The sequence below is a fragment of the Eubalaena glacialis genome, chromosome 9 (genome assembly GCF_028564815.1).
Source record: "Eubalaena glacialis isolate mEubGla1 chromosome 9, mEubGla1.1.hap2.+ XY, whole genome shotgun sequence".
Lineage (NCBI taxonomy): Eukaryota > Metazoa > Chordata > Mammalia > Artiodactyla > Balaenidae > Eubalaena > Eubalaena glacialis.
The window spans coordinates 89,602,803-89,616,655 of NC_083724.1; the positions used below are offsets into that span (position 1 = coordinate 89,602,803).

Genomic DNA, 13,853 nt, shown 5'->3' on the forward strand with positions numbered 1-13,853 from the left:
CTCACATTCTATCTTCAGACTTGAATATAAAGAAAAATATATCAGCTTTTTAACATTTCTAAAGCATTATCAAATTAAGTTCAAAACTCTACCTTATTTTCTTAAATTACGGAATATTATTGTCTTCTATATGTAGCCCAAGCAATATCTTGAAAAATCAAAGCTGGTCTTTGTGACACTAAAAGCAAACGAGTGAAGAACCTCCGATCAACCATTATCCTGCACTCTACCTTAATTTACTTGTGCTTGATAATCCACTTATGTGGTTTCCAACGTAGAGCAGAGGCAGAGGAAACAGCTTCAATAAAAAAAGAAAGAATATTTGGTTAGTACTCCAATAACATTTTCTTTCATATATAAAAATGGTGACATTCACTCCCCATCAGTAAGCAAATCATTCTGAGTTCCTTTCCTTGCAATGACTAAATTTTCCAGAATCCAGAACACATCATGAGTTTCTCCATGTGATCAAAAAATAGGTAGGTAGGAAGTGATATCCATAATCATGGTGGTGGTGTGGAGGCTGGATAGAAATGGAAATCTTGACCTTGCCCACATTAGTAGACTATTTCCCTAAAAGAAAGCTCTGAACAAGCACCTCTCTTAGGTGGAGACCCCTAGCCAGGTTGGTGAGTTGAGGATGGGTGTTTATCGCTTATAAACTATATAAATATAGTTTATGAATGAGATTCAGAAGGCCATTGAAAAAGTGTGCAAACTTCTGTTATCTATGCATATATGCATTTTTCTGGACAAAGGCAAAGGTCTATATCCCATTGACGTGTCACACAGTTGGTGACACTTTCAAAAAGTTGTGTATACTGGCCACATTACTTTGGAGTTACTTTATTTGTTTTAAACGCCTAGAATAATTAAATATCTACCAAGGTTAAACAATGTAGCTTGTACTTGAATTAGGTTTACCGAGCTCTGAGCTCCTGAATTATTTTCTGATTGTTAAGAGAAATATTTTTCAGAACACACTGAAAAAGAGACAAAATGTAACACCTATGGAAAAAAATATCCCTTCATAAGCTCATATGATAACTTTTAAGAACTTTTTAACTAATATAATACTCCATAGCTATCAAGATGAGTCCAACATTTCTTTTTCCACTAAAAAGACACTAAGCATGCAACTCATATATCTTCTGAAAGATTTTTAAATACTATGTGTCATCTGCAAAAAAGTTACAGAATTTCTTTATTAGGAAATTTGCTCAAGAAACATAAGCAAGATAATAGATCCAGGACCTTCCCTTTTATTCATCAACATAGTAAATGAAAAATGTTTGGGCCTGCCATATCAGTAAACAAAGGATGTTGCAGCCTGATGGCTTGATAGCCACTACAGCCCCCCTGAAAGTGAACCCTGAGGGAACTCAGGATGGAGACAAACGGGCTGCCCACTGCCAAGCCCTCGGTCACTGCAGTCACCCCTGTGGTGCACCCTTAGGAGACTCAGGATGGAAAGGAAGAGGATACCGGTCCCAGATAGCTAAGGTCATATCAAAGGAATAATTTCCTTTCCATTCCTCCCGAATGCCACGAGGTGCAACCAAAAAAAAAAAAATTTAGGCACCTAATCATACAGCCTCAAAATACATAAAACAAAACAAAAAACCTGGCAGAAATACCAAGAGAAAGAGACAAATCCATAATCAGACATAATGGCTGTAGCAATATCTCTCTTCTCACATACTCTTAAAATGTGACTTTGACACTCCCTTCCATCCAGAGGTAGGGTCTATGTCCCTACAGCAAAAGGTAACTGGAACACAGAAAAAAGGCATCTCAAAAAAACCTACAGCAAACAATACACTTAATGGTGAAATATTAAAAGCTTCCCCTTTGAGATCAGACAAAAATGCCCAGTATTTCCATTTCTATCAACATTGCACTGTAGGTCCTGTGCTATACAGTAAGGCAAGTAAAAGAAATGAAAGCTAGAATGTTGCAGATACAAAGACAATATACAAAAGAAAGATAAAAATATGTACCTGAGAAGTAGAATATGTCCTGCCATATCAGTAAACAAAGGATGTCACAGTCATCAGCCATTGCAGCCACCACCTTTGCAGCCACAGCCTATGGTGAGCTGGTGAGCCCTGAGGAAACTCAGGATATGAAAACACAGGATACTTGTCCCAGATAGCTGAGATGCATATCAAAGGAATGATTTCAGTGAGCCCAGACTCTTGCATCTTCCCATATATAGAAAAGCTCTAAATTCCTTAAGTTGACATATCCGGTTTTCTTAATTAACAATAATCTTTTGACGTTCAGACCACCTGCCCTTTGTTGCAAAACTCCTATATGTCCTGGCTCCTCACCTCACCTCCTCAGAGCAGTTCTCTCACAGTTACTTGAGATGCTGCCTCCCAGGCTTGAAGTACTAAAAATTCCTGCCGAATAAAACATAACTCTCAACTTTTACGTTGTGAATAATTTTTTAGTTGATATACTTCTAATTTTCTAAATAGTCTGGGGGTTTTTTGGCTGTGCCACGCAGCATGCGGGATCTTAGTTCCCTGACCAGGGATCAAACCTGTGCCCCCTGCAATGGAAGCGTGGAGTCCTAACCACTGGACTGCCAGGGAATTCCCCTGTTTTTAAAAGATACATGCAATAGCAAAAAAAAAAAAAAAAGATGTACCTCAGAACAAATCTAACAAAAACTGTTAGAACTCTATAGAGAAAATTATAAAACTTTACTGAGGGCAATTAAAGAAGGGGTATGTATACCATGTACATGGATTGTAAGATTCAATACTTTAAAGATGTCAATTCGTTCCAAATTGCTTTAGAGCTTCAATGCAATTCCCGTCAAAATCCCAGAAGGTTATTTTTCTTGAAACTTGACAACCTGCTTCTAATATTCACATAAAAATGTGAAGAACCAAGAACTTAGGAGGAAAGACTTGCTCTACCAGATAGCAAGACTTTGCATAAAGCAATAATAATTACGACTGTGAGGTAATGGTGCAGAAACACAAATAGACAAATGAAAAAGCATGGAGAGCTTAGAAACATAAGTGAACAATAGTACCATGATATAAGTGGCACAATATTAAGGATAAACTTTTCAGTTGAGTCTGTGACAAATGAAAAAATAAATGAAATTGTACTATTACCTCACACCATCCATAAAAATCAACTCCAAGCAGATTAAAAACCTAACTCTGAAAAACAATATATCTTTTATCTAGAAAAATATCTTCATAACCTCAGAGTAGGGAAGAATTTCCTAAATAAGAAAAATAGTGATTAATTATTAAGGAAAATACTGATAAAAATTAACTATTTTAAAATTAAGATTCCTTTTCATGATAAGGAATACATGATAAAGGAATACAAGATAAATACATAATAAAGAAAATAAAAAGATATGAAACAGAGCAGGGAAATATATTTGTAATGCTGTATATAACTAACAAGAGGACTATCATTAACATATTTTTTAAAACTCCTACACAAATCAGTAAGAAAAAGACATCAACCCAACAGAAAAATGGGCAAAAGTCTTGAACAAGTATTTCACAAAAGAGGATATCCAAATGGGCACTAAAAAATGAAAAGGCACTCAACCTCATTAATAAACAGGGAAACGCAAATAAAAGCCAAGAATATGTCATTATGCACCCACCAGATCAGCACAATTTAAAATGACTGGCATACCAAGGATTGGCAAGAATGAGGAGCAATAGGGACCTTCATGCACTTTCGTCAGGAGTGGGAACTGGTACAACCACTTGGGGGAACAGTTTGCCATTATCTACTCAAGTTGACAATATGCTCACCCTAGGAGTCAGCAGTTTCACTTCTTGATAAGCTTCCCAAAAAACTCACGCACATGTGCTGTTTTGGACTGAATTATATCTGCTCAAAATTCACATTTTGAAGCCCTAGCCCCCAGGTGACTGCATGCGAAGATAGGGCCTTTAAGGAGGTAATTAAGGTTAAATGAGGTAATAAGTGTGGGGTCCTAATCCAATAGGACTTGTGTCCTTATAAGAAGAGGAAGAGACACCAGGAGTGCATAGGCACAGAGTAAAGGCCACGTGAGGTCACAGTGAGAAGGCAGCTGTCTATATGCCAAGGAGAGAACTCTCATCAGAAACCAACCCGGTTGGCACCTTGATCTTGGACTTCCAGCCTCCGGAAGTGTGAGAAAATAAATTTCTGTTAAGCCACCTAGTCTGTGGTATTTTGTTATGGGAGCCTTAGGTGACTAATACTTGTGCACCAAGATCCAACTATCAGTATGTTCAGAACAGTACTTTTTATTTTTCTAGGGCCCAAACTAGAAACAACCCCAATTACCATAAACTGTAAAACAGATAAATAAATTGTAATATATTTATACAATGAAAATAAAAGAATACAGCTACACACAACAATGTGGATAAATCTTACCAACATAATACTAAGTGAAAGAAGCAAGATACAAAAGAATATACAGAGTTTAATTCCCTTTATATAACATCCAAAAATAGGCAAACCTAAACTACATAATTCAAGGATACATACAAATTTAGAAAACTTACAAAGAAAGCAAGAAAATTATTACTACAGAAGTCAGAATAGTGGGTAAGAAGGATTTTGTGATCCCATCTCATGACCTAGGTAATGACTACAAGGGTAATTATTCATTCAACTACACAGTCATGTGTGATGCCTTTTTTCCTATGTCTAGATCATATTTCACAATTGTTCAAAGTATTTAAAAATTGTATCATAAGCTAAGTGTAAGCAAGCCCAACAATATTCTGATTTTTCTTTTGATGATTGGGTTAATATCTTTCCTATACTTCAATATTTTTTTCTCTTTTTGTGGATGTCCCTGATTATTGATGCAGGAAGCATGTGCTTAGTCGACCTGATGAATAATCCAGAGCTAGATGCCAGTGTTTTTCCAGGCCTTAGAGACATGGCAGTGAACAAACCATGTGAGGTCCTCACTCTCAAGGAACTGCAGTCTGATTTAACCTCCCTAAATCCAAAAATGTCACCATGATCAACTTAATACCACCTGTCGTATGGGATTGCTCTAGGAATTAAATGTCTGGCCTCATGCATGTCACCCAGCAACTGTACAATAAAAGTTAGCTCCATTCCACATTCCCAGGAAGGAATGGCAGGTCTCATGTTTCTAGTCCCACCATGGAAAAAAAACTATGTATATCAAAATGTGTTTATTCATCATTTTACTCACAACTGTTATCAATCCAAGCTAAAAATGAAAATTTAAAACAGGGATCAACAAATTGGGAGGGCCCAAGAGATAAATCTAACCCATCTTTTATTTATGCAAATAAAGTTTTATTAGAACACAACTACACCGATTCATTTATATACGTATCATCTACAGCTGCTTTCATGGTACAGAGCTGAATAGCTGCAGCAGAGATGGTCTGGCCCACAAAGCCTAATTATTTGCTATCTGGTCCTTTACCAAATAAGCTTGCCAATTCCTGTTAGAAAGCTTTGCCATTTCAGAAGACACATAGTATTTATTTAATATCCATTGCTAAGCACATACTTTTACTATTATTATGTTACATTAGTGGACCACTGAATGATATGAAATCTTTATTAAGAAGTTTCTACCCACTGCCAGCAGGAAGCACAGTGTGTATAGAAACGGACCTGTACTCTAAGATCAATTTGTAATTCTATAGCATTTCTACATCTTCCATCATAGCTATATGTACTTTCCATCACATACCTTAATAGGAATTTTCTTGTCAAAATCAGGGAAGTGAATTACTTTATTTAGCTTGGACACATATAGTATCATTATGGTAACTGCCATCTAAAGAATAGGGAAGAGAAAAACTTCAGCAAAATATCTAGAAAGACTATTTGAGGTACAAACACATCATCAAAAGAAAAGAGATTCACCAAAAATATATATATATCTGAAAAGTCCATTTTCTAGGTTCCAAAAAATTATTATTCCTTGAAATATTAAAATTGTTTTTCTTGCCACCGTATAGATTGCACCAGAACTATAGGTAAAAAGTATAACATCAAATATAATGTACACACGATATCTCAAGGGGCTCAAGGAACGACAACAGTGGGAAAAAGGAACAGTGTCCCCAAAACTGACCAGAGTGACCACAGTCGGTGAGGCTGCTTGTTGATCCTGGACCATCCTTCCTATGTACTGAGCATATGGTCACCTTACCCCAGAAAGTAAGTGTGGGGATGAAAGGAAGGGGGAAGGGAGGCAAATTCCACACATAAACATATTTTGTAAAGTATAATATTTCTATAACACAAAAGTCAAATTAAGAGGAAAACAAATTTTAAAAGGGATTTATTTTTCTCTCCAATCTAGCCGGTGTTGCAAAAATATCTCATTCAAATGCTATTAATCTGGATTACACCAGGTATATCAGAAATACTCCAGATTATTATTATAAAATAAAAAGTTTTAATATCATCTTTCTACACAAATTTTAGAACTTACTTTTCTCCACATTAGGATGCAAAAATTTAAGGTCTCCTTCAAAATGATTATCATCCTAAACCTTGAGCCTGAGTGTACAAACTTAATACTTATAATAGATTTATATAACTCAAGCCCACCCTGAATTATAATTGTAGTTTGTATATATGACTTACTTTATAATTCTTACAGAAATATACCAACACTTATTTAAAATATTCTGCAATTCAGACTTTTTAAATTTGGTCTGCTGGCTTCTTCCCCCACAAATTGCAAATCATAAACGTTTTTACCTTAATTGAGTACAATCCAGTGAATTTATTTGCCTTGGGCATTACAAAGGGCACATTACCACATACTATTGATCTTTTAAAGTACTTTTTAACATATTTTCACATTGAACCATAAAGATATAAATTTTTTGACCTTAAGGAAAGATATTGTTTCCTCGTGATTTTTTTCTCCCTAAAATGATGTGCGAAGAGTACCTTATTAGCAAAACATTTAACTAGAATAATGCTTAATCATATAAATTCCAGATTCACAATTTAAAATTTAGTTAACAGATACAATTTTTATAATTTTAAGTTTTTCTCCTTATAAACTAAAGGAAAACAAAAACAAAAAATCTTTGGTGCCTGTTACCACGTGCCTACTAGAAATCATCAGCATATGACCAAAAAAGTAAAAAAGCCACAAATTAATATTAATGGAAAATTTCAGAAACAGCCAAATGGGGTAAGTTTGAAAGTTTATCCAAGTTTATCCTTACACTTGAGAACAAACATCACAAACTTCAGGAAGGAAACTGCAAACATGTTTTGTTTGGCCTGTAGAGAGTTTTATGAAAATATGAATCTGTTGCCACCATTTACAAATTAGGGGGTTTGATGTAAAAATTAGACTTCCCTGATCCCTAGTGGGCCTCACCTCATCTCCCTAACCCTTTTCTTCTCAGGCACAGTGGCTTAAACTGTGCACACTCATCTGTTACCCAGCAGACCTTGGAGGCTTTCAGTCTGCTGCCCCCTTGCTTTAGAGTAATTAAATTCTATTAAGGAAATTAAAATTAGTTGTTTTTTCCTACAAATACAACTGTTCCTAAATTGTAAAATGAAATAAGATGTGTGTCAATACTTCATGTTGTTTCACCAAGAGTACCATAGTCCTCTGCCAGCTGAACAAATTCGTAAACCACAGTCTTAACAAAAGCACTTAAAATTTCATCATGTGTACTGACAACTAATTAAGAGGGTAATTTTTTTTTTTCACTTACCTGTCCAATTCCAAGAACAATTGGTGATGGGAAACTACAAAGAATATAGAATAACAAATAATATTAGCAACTGATAAAAAAAGTTGAAGACAATATACAACACATAATGATAGGAGTTATTAAAAAGTCTTAGACTTTTTTTTCAGTCTTAGTGAAATTGTCAAATTTGTTCACTTTTCATTTGTTCATTTTTTTCCATTTTTTAAACTGATCATTGCTAAACTTGGCAAACTTCTATTGCCCCTTGAGGCAGACTGTCATATTAACAAACAACAAAATTGTATTCGTAGAAAGCTAAAGTAATCTGGGGATAAATTATTAGAAATAATAAATAACTTTAGCAAGGTTACTGGATATAAGACAAACACACGAAAAAAATCATTTCTATGTCTATATATCATAAAAACACAAAGAACATAAAATTTTAAAGGTATTCATTTACAATACCACCCAAAAAACATCAAATAACACTAACTGGGTATTTTATGGTAATAAGGAATTATTTTTACTTTTATAGGCATGAAATAATATTGGGGTGGTAGTTTTTTTTTTTTTAAACAAAAAAGTCCCTCTTATCTTTCAGAAATTCATATTGAAATGCATATGACAATATATTTTTAATTTGCTTCAAAATAATTTTGGGGGAGAGGTTGGGATTGAGAGGAGGAGTGATATAAATTTAACAAGGTTGTTGAAACTGGATGATGGCTACATGGAGATTCATTATACAGTTTTCCTTTTTTCAAAATAATATACCCAGGTACAAATCTAATAAAAGATTTCCAAGAAATACCTCTACATAGAAAACTATAAATCAATATTTTAAAAATTAAAGAAGCCCTAAATAAATTTCATGGATTAGAATCAATATTGCAGTGAACCATTATCCACAAACTGACCTATAAAATCAAATCTCTCTGTAAAAACACGAGCAGGTATTTTGTGGAAACTGACAAACTGATCCTAAGACTGAATGCAAAGGCAAAAAGCAAACATGATCCAAGATAATCCTGAAGAAAAACAAAGTTGGAGGAATGACTCTACTGGATGCCAGGATTCTTTTTTTTTTGGCTGTGCCACACTGCATGCAGGGATCCTAGTTGCCCGACCAGGGACTGAACCTGTGCCCCGCAGTGGAAGCATGGAGTCCTAACCACTGAACCACCAGGGAAGTCCCCAGGATTCATTTTAAAGTTACAATAAATGAGAGAGTGCGGTATTTGCACAATGATAGTCCAACAGGACAAAGCAAGAGAACACAGATGGGGACAGATACACACCTTTATGGAAACCTGATTCATGACAAAGATGACCATGCGAGCAGTAGGGAAAAGACGGTCTTTTAACAAATGGCCCTAGGTAACTGGAATCAGAATCTTAACCCCTACCTCATACCATACTTAACAAGGCAGCACATCACTTCGCCGGGCTCACTCATTTTCCAGCCCTTCACTGGCTCCCAGTCATTCTCTCAGTCCACTAAAAAAGGGGAAATATCACCTAAAAAACCACCACCACCACCAACAACAACAACACCTCAGCCCTCAATCTGTACATCAAAGGGAAACATACCTATTTCAGATAGGGTAAGAAAAGAATAAAGAACCAACCTACCTTATCAGAGAAAACCGAATGACTGCCTGGACAGCACCACCATGAGAATAAAATGAACTCTAATGGATGCCAGATGCGCCACCCAGACACCCTCTTCTGGACTGAAGCACTCATTCCCCAGTTGCTCAAGAGCAACCTCAGCTGAAGAAAGCTGCCTTGCCAATAGCACCCCAACTCCCTGAGAGCAGCCTGTGTTCCAAGCCTGTGTGTCTATGCAGGGGTATAAAAGCCAGGGGCTTTCACCCCAATTCAAGACAACTCTGTAGAGCCATTCCAGCTCCAGAGGCCCTGGGATCAGGCTTTGTTGTGATAAAGCACAGCCCAGCTTCTCCCTCTACCTTATCCTGCTTCCCTCACTCCCCAACAGGAGTGGGTCCCAAGAGCTCCGCCCAGTATATTTCCCCTGTATCTGAGAGTCTCCTTGCCCAGGAATACAATCTGCAACATGAAGCAAAACAATAAAACCACAACATAAACAAACAACAAAACAACAACAACAAAAGGCTTACAGAAGGAAGACAAAGAGCTCAGCCTAGAAGAGAACATAACACAGGGAGAGAAGGCACCCTTTATAATTGCTTCCAGCTACGGAACACCTTAATAAGAAGATATCAATAAAACAAGAGCTCAAAATTGAGATAACAAAGCAACCAAGTGAGATGAAAAGGGAACCTACAGATCTAAGGAAAGCAACTGAGGATCAAAACAACATAACTGGGGGAGGACCTTCAAGATGGCGGAGGAATAAGACATGGAGATCACCTTCCTCCCCACAAATACATCAAAAATACATCTACACGTGCAACAACTCCTACAGAACACCTACTGAACGCTGGCAGAAGACCTCAGACTTCCCAAAAGGCAAGAAAATCCCCACGCACCTGGGTAGGGTAAAAGAAAAAAGAAAAAACAGAGACAAAAGAATAGGGATGGGACCTGCACCTCTGGGAGGGAGCTGTGAAGGAGGAAAAGTTTCCACACACTAGGAAGCCCTTTCACTGGTGGGGACGGAGGGTGGTGGGGGGGGACGCTTCGCAGCCATGGAGGAAAGCACAGCAACAGGGATGCGGAGAGCAAAGTGGAGAGATTCCTGCACAGAGGATCATTGCCAACAAGCACTCACCAGCCTGAGAGGCTTGTCTGCTCACCTGCAGGGGCGGGTGGGGGCTGAGAGCTGAGGCTCAGGCTTCGGAGGTCAGACCCCAGGGAGAGGACTGGGGTTGGCTGCGTGAACAAAACCTGAAGGGGGCTAGTGCGTCACAGCTAGCCAGGAAGCAGTCCGGGGAAAAGTCTGGACTTGCCTAAGAAGCAAGAGACCATTGTTTCGGGGTACGCGAGGAGAGGGGATTCCTTCCCTGTCTACCCACAGAGGGCAGAGCACCACCTAAACAAGCTCCAGAGAAAGGCATGAGCCACAGCTATCAGTGTGGACACCTGAGACGGGCATGAAATGCTAACACTGCTACTGCAGCCACCAAGAAGCCTGTGTGCAAGCACAGGTCACTATCCGCACCTCCCCTCCCGGGAACCTGTGCAGCCCACCACTGCCAGGGTGGTTACAACGCCATGCTGTTACAACGTCACGCTGTTACAACGTCACACTGTTACAACATCATGCCAGCCTCTGCCGCTGCAGGCTCACCCCACATTCCGTACCCCTCCCTCCCCCCAACCTGAGTGAGCCAGAGTCCCCTAATCAGCTGCTCCTTTAACCCCCTCCTGTCTGAGGGAAGAACAGACGCCCTCAGGCGACCTACACACAGAGGCGGGGCCAAATCCAAAGCTGAACCCCAGGAGCTGAGTGAACAAAGAAGAGAAAGGGAAATCTCTCCCAGCAGCCTCAGGAGCAGCGGATTAAATCTCCATAATCAACTTGATGTACCCTGCATCTCTGGAATACCTGAACAGACAATGAATCATCCCAAAATTGAGGTGGTGGACTTTGGGAGCAACTGTAGACTTGGGGTTTGCTGTATGTGACTGACTAGTTTCTAATTTTTATGATTATCTTAATGTAGTTTTTAGCGCTTGTTATAATTGGAGGATTTGTTTATTGGTTTGGTTGCTCTCTTTCTTTTTTTATTACCTTTTTAACTTTAATAATTTTTTATTTTAATAACTTTATTTAATTTATTTTTTTCTTGCTTGCTTGCTTTTTTTTTCTCCCTTTTCTTCTGAGCCATCTGGCTGACACTTGGTACTCCAGCCAGGTGTCAGGCCTGAGCCTCTGAGGTGGGAGAGCCGAGTTCAGGACATAGGACCACCAGAGATCTACTGGCCCCACATAATATCAATGGGCGAGAGCTCTCCCAGAGACCTCCGTCTCAACGCAAAGACCCAGTTCCACTCAACGACTAGCAAGCTCCAGTGCTGCACACCCCATGCCAAACAACTAGCAAGACATGAACACAATCCCACCCATTGGCAGAGAGGCTGCCTAAGATCATACTAAGTTCACAGACACCCCAAAACACACCACTGGATGTGGTCCTGCCCACCAGAAAGACAAGATCCAGCCTCATCCCCCAGAACACAGGCACCAGTCCCCTCCACCAGGAAGCCTCAACAAGCCACTGAACCAACCTTACCCACTGGGGGCAGATGCCAAAAACTACGGGAACTACAAAACTGCAGCCTGCAAAAAGGAGTCCCCAAACACAGTAAGTTAAGCAAAATGAGAAGACAGAGAAATATGCAGCATATGAAGGACTGAAGTAAAAATCCACCAGACCAAACAAATGAAGAGGAAATAGGCAGTGTATCTGAAAAAGAATTCAGAGTAATGATAGTAAAGATGATCCAAAATCTTAGAAATAGAATGGAGAAAATACAAGAAACGTTTAACAAGGACCTAGAAGAACTAAAGAGCAAACAAACAATATGAACAACACAATAAATGAAATTAAAAATACTCTAAAAGGAATCAATAGCAGAATAAGTGAGGCAGAAGAATGGATAAGTGATCTGAAAGATAAAATAGTGGAAATAACTACCGCAGAGCAGAATAAAGAAAAAAGAATGAAAAGAACTGAGGACAGTCTCAGAGACCTTGGGGACAACATTAAACGCACCAACATTTGAATTATAGGGGCCCCAGAAGAAGAAGAGAAAAAGAAAGGGACTGAGAAAGTATTTTGAAGAGATTATAGTTGAAAACTTCCCTAATATGGGAAAGGAAAGAGTCAATCAAGTCCAGGAAGTGCAGAGAGTCCCATACAGGATAAATCCAAGGAGAAACATGCCAAGACACATATTAATCAAACTATCAAAAATTAAATACAAAGAAAAATATTAAAAGCAGCAAGGGAAAAGCAACAAATAATATACAAGGGAATCCCCATAAGGTTAACAGCTGATCTTGCAGCAGAAACTCTGCAAGCCAGAAGGGACTGGAAGGACATATTTAAAGTGATGAAAGGGGAAAACCTACAACCAAGATTACTCTACCGAGCAAGGATCTCATTCAGATTCGAAGGAGAAATTAAAATCTTTACAGACAAGCAAAAGCTAAGAGAATTCATCACCACCAAACCAGCTTTACAACAAATGCTAAAGGAACTTTTCTAGGCAGGAAACACAAGAGAAGGAAAAGCCCTACAAAAACAAACCCAAAACAATTAAGAAAATGGGAATAGGAATATATATACTGATAATTACCTTAAATGTAAATGGATTAAATGCTCCATCCAGAAGACATAGACCAGCTGAATGGATACAAAAACAAGATCCGTATATACGCTGTCTACAACAGACCCACTTCTGACCTAGGGACACATATAGACTGAAAGTGAGGGGATGGAAAAAGATATTCCATGCAAATGGAAATCAAAAGAAAGCTGGAGTAGCAATTCTCACATCACACAAAATAGACTTTAAAATAAAGACTGTTACAAGACACAAGGAAGGACACTACATAATGATCAAGGGATCAATCCAAGAGAAGAAATAACAATTGTAAATATTTATGCACCCAACATAGGAGCACCTCAATACATAAGGCAAATGCTAACAGCCATAAAAGGGGAAATCAACAATAACACAATAATAGTAGGGGACTTTAATACCCCACTTTCACCAATGGACAGATCATCCAAAATGAAAATAAAAACGGAAACACAAGCTTTAAATGACACATTAAACACGATGGACTTAATTGATATTTATAGGATATTCCATCCAAAAACAACAGAATACACTTTCTTTTCAAGAGCACATGGAACATTCTCCAGGATAGATCATATCTTGGCTCACAAATCAAGCCTTGGTAAATTTAGGAAAATTGAAATCGTATCAAGTGTCTTTTCCAACCACAACGTTGTGAGACTAGATATCAATAACAGTAAAAAAAAACTGTAAAAAATACAAACACATGGAGGCTAAACAATACACTACTAAATAACCAAGACATCAGTGAAGAAATCAAAGAGGAAATCAAAAAATACCTAGAAACAAATGACAATGAAAACACGGTGATGCAAAACCAATGGGATGCAGCTAAAGCAGTTC

The 13,853-nt window shown here is 38.1% G+C and overlaps 1 protein-coding gene across 5 annotated transcripts in view; it reads right to left on the reverse strand.

The window, feature by feature from the left end:
- SLC35D2 (solute carrier family 35 member D2) overlaps positions 1-13,853 on the reverse strand; it is a 52,075-nt gene that overhangs the window by 28,356 nt on the left and 9,866 nt on the right. For 4 of the 5 annotated variants that reach the window (XM_061199306.1, XM_061199305.1, XM_061199303.1 and 1 more), the window contains exons 2-4: positions 7,734-7,767; positions 5,729-5,815; positions 231-298 (exon numbers count right to left, since the gene is read on the reverse strand). In XM_061199306.1, the coding sequence (XP_061055289.1) occupies positions 231-298; positions 5,729-5,815 (155 nt within the window). In that variant the 5' untranslated portion in view covers positions 7,734-7,767. The remainder of the gene's footprint in view (positions 1-230; positions 299-5,728; positions 5,816-7,733; positions 7,768-13,853) is intronic. The other variant, XM_061199304.1, reaches the window with a different exon arrangement.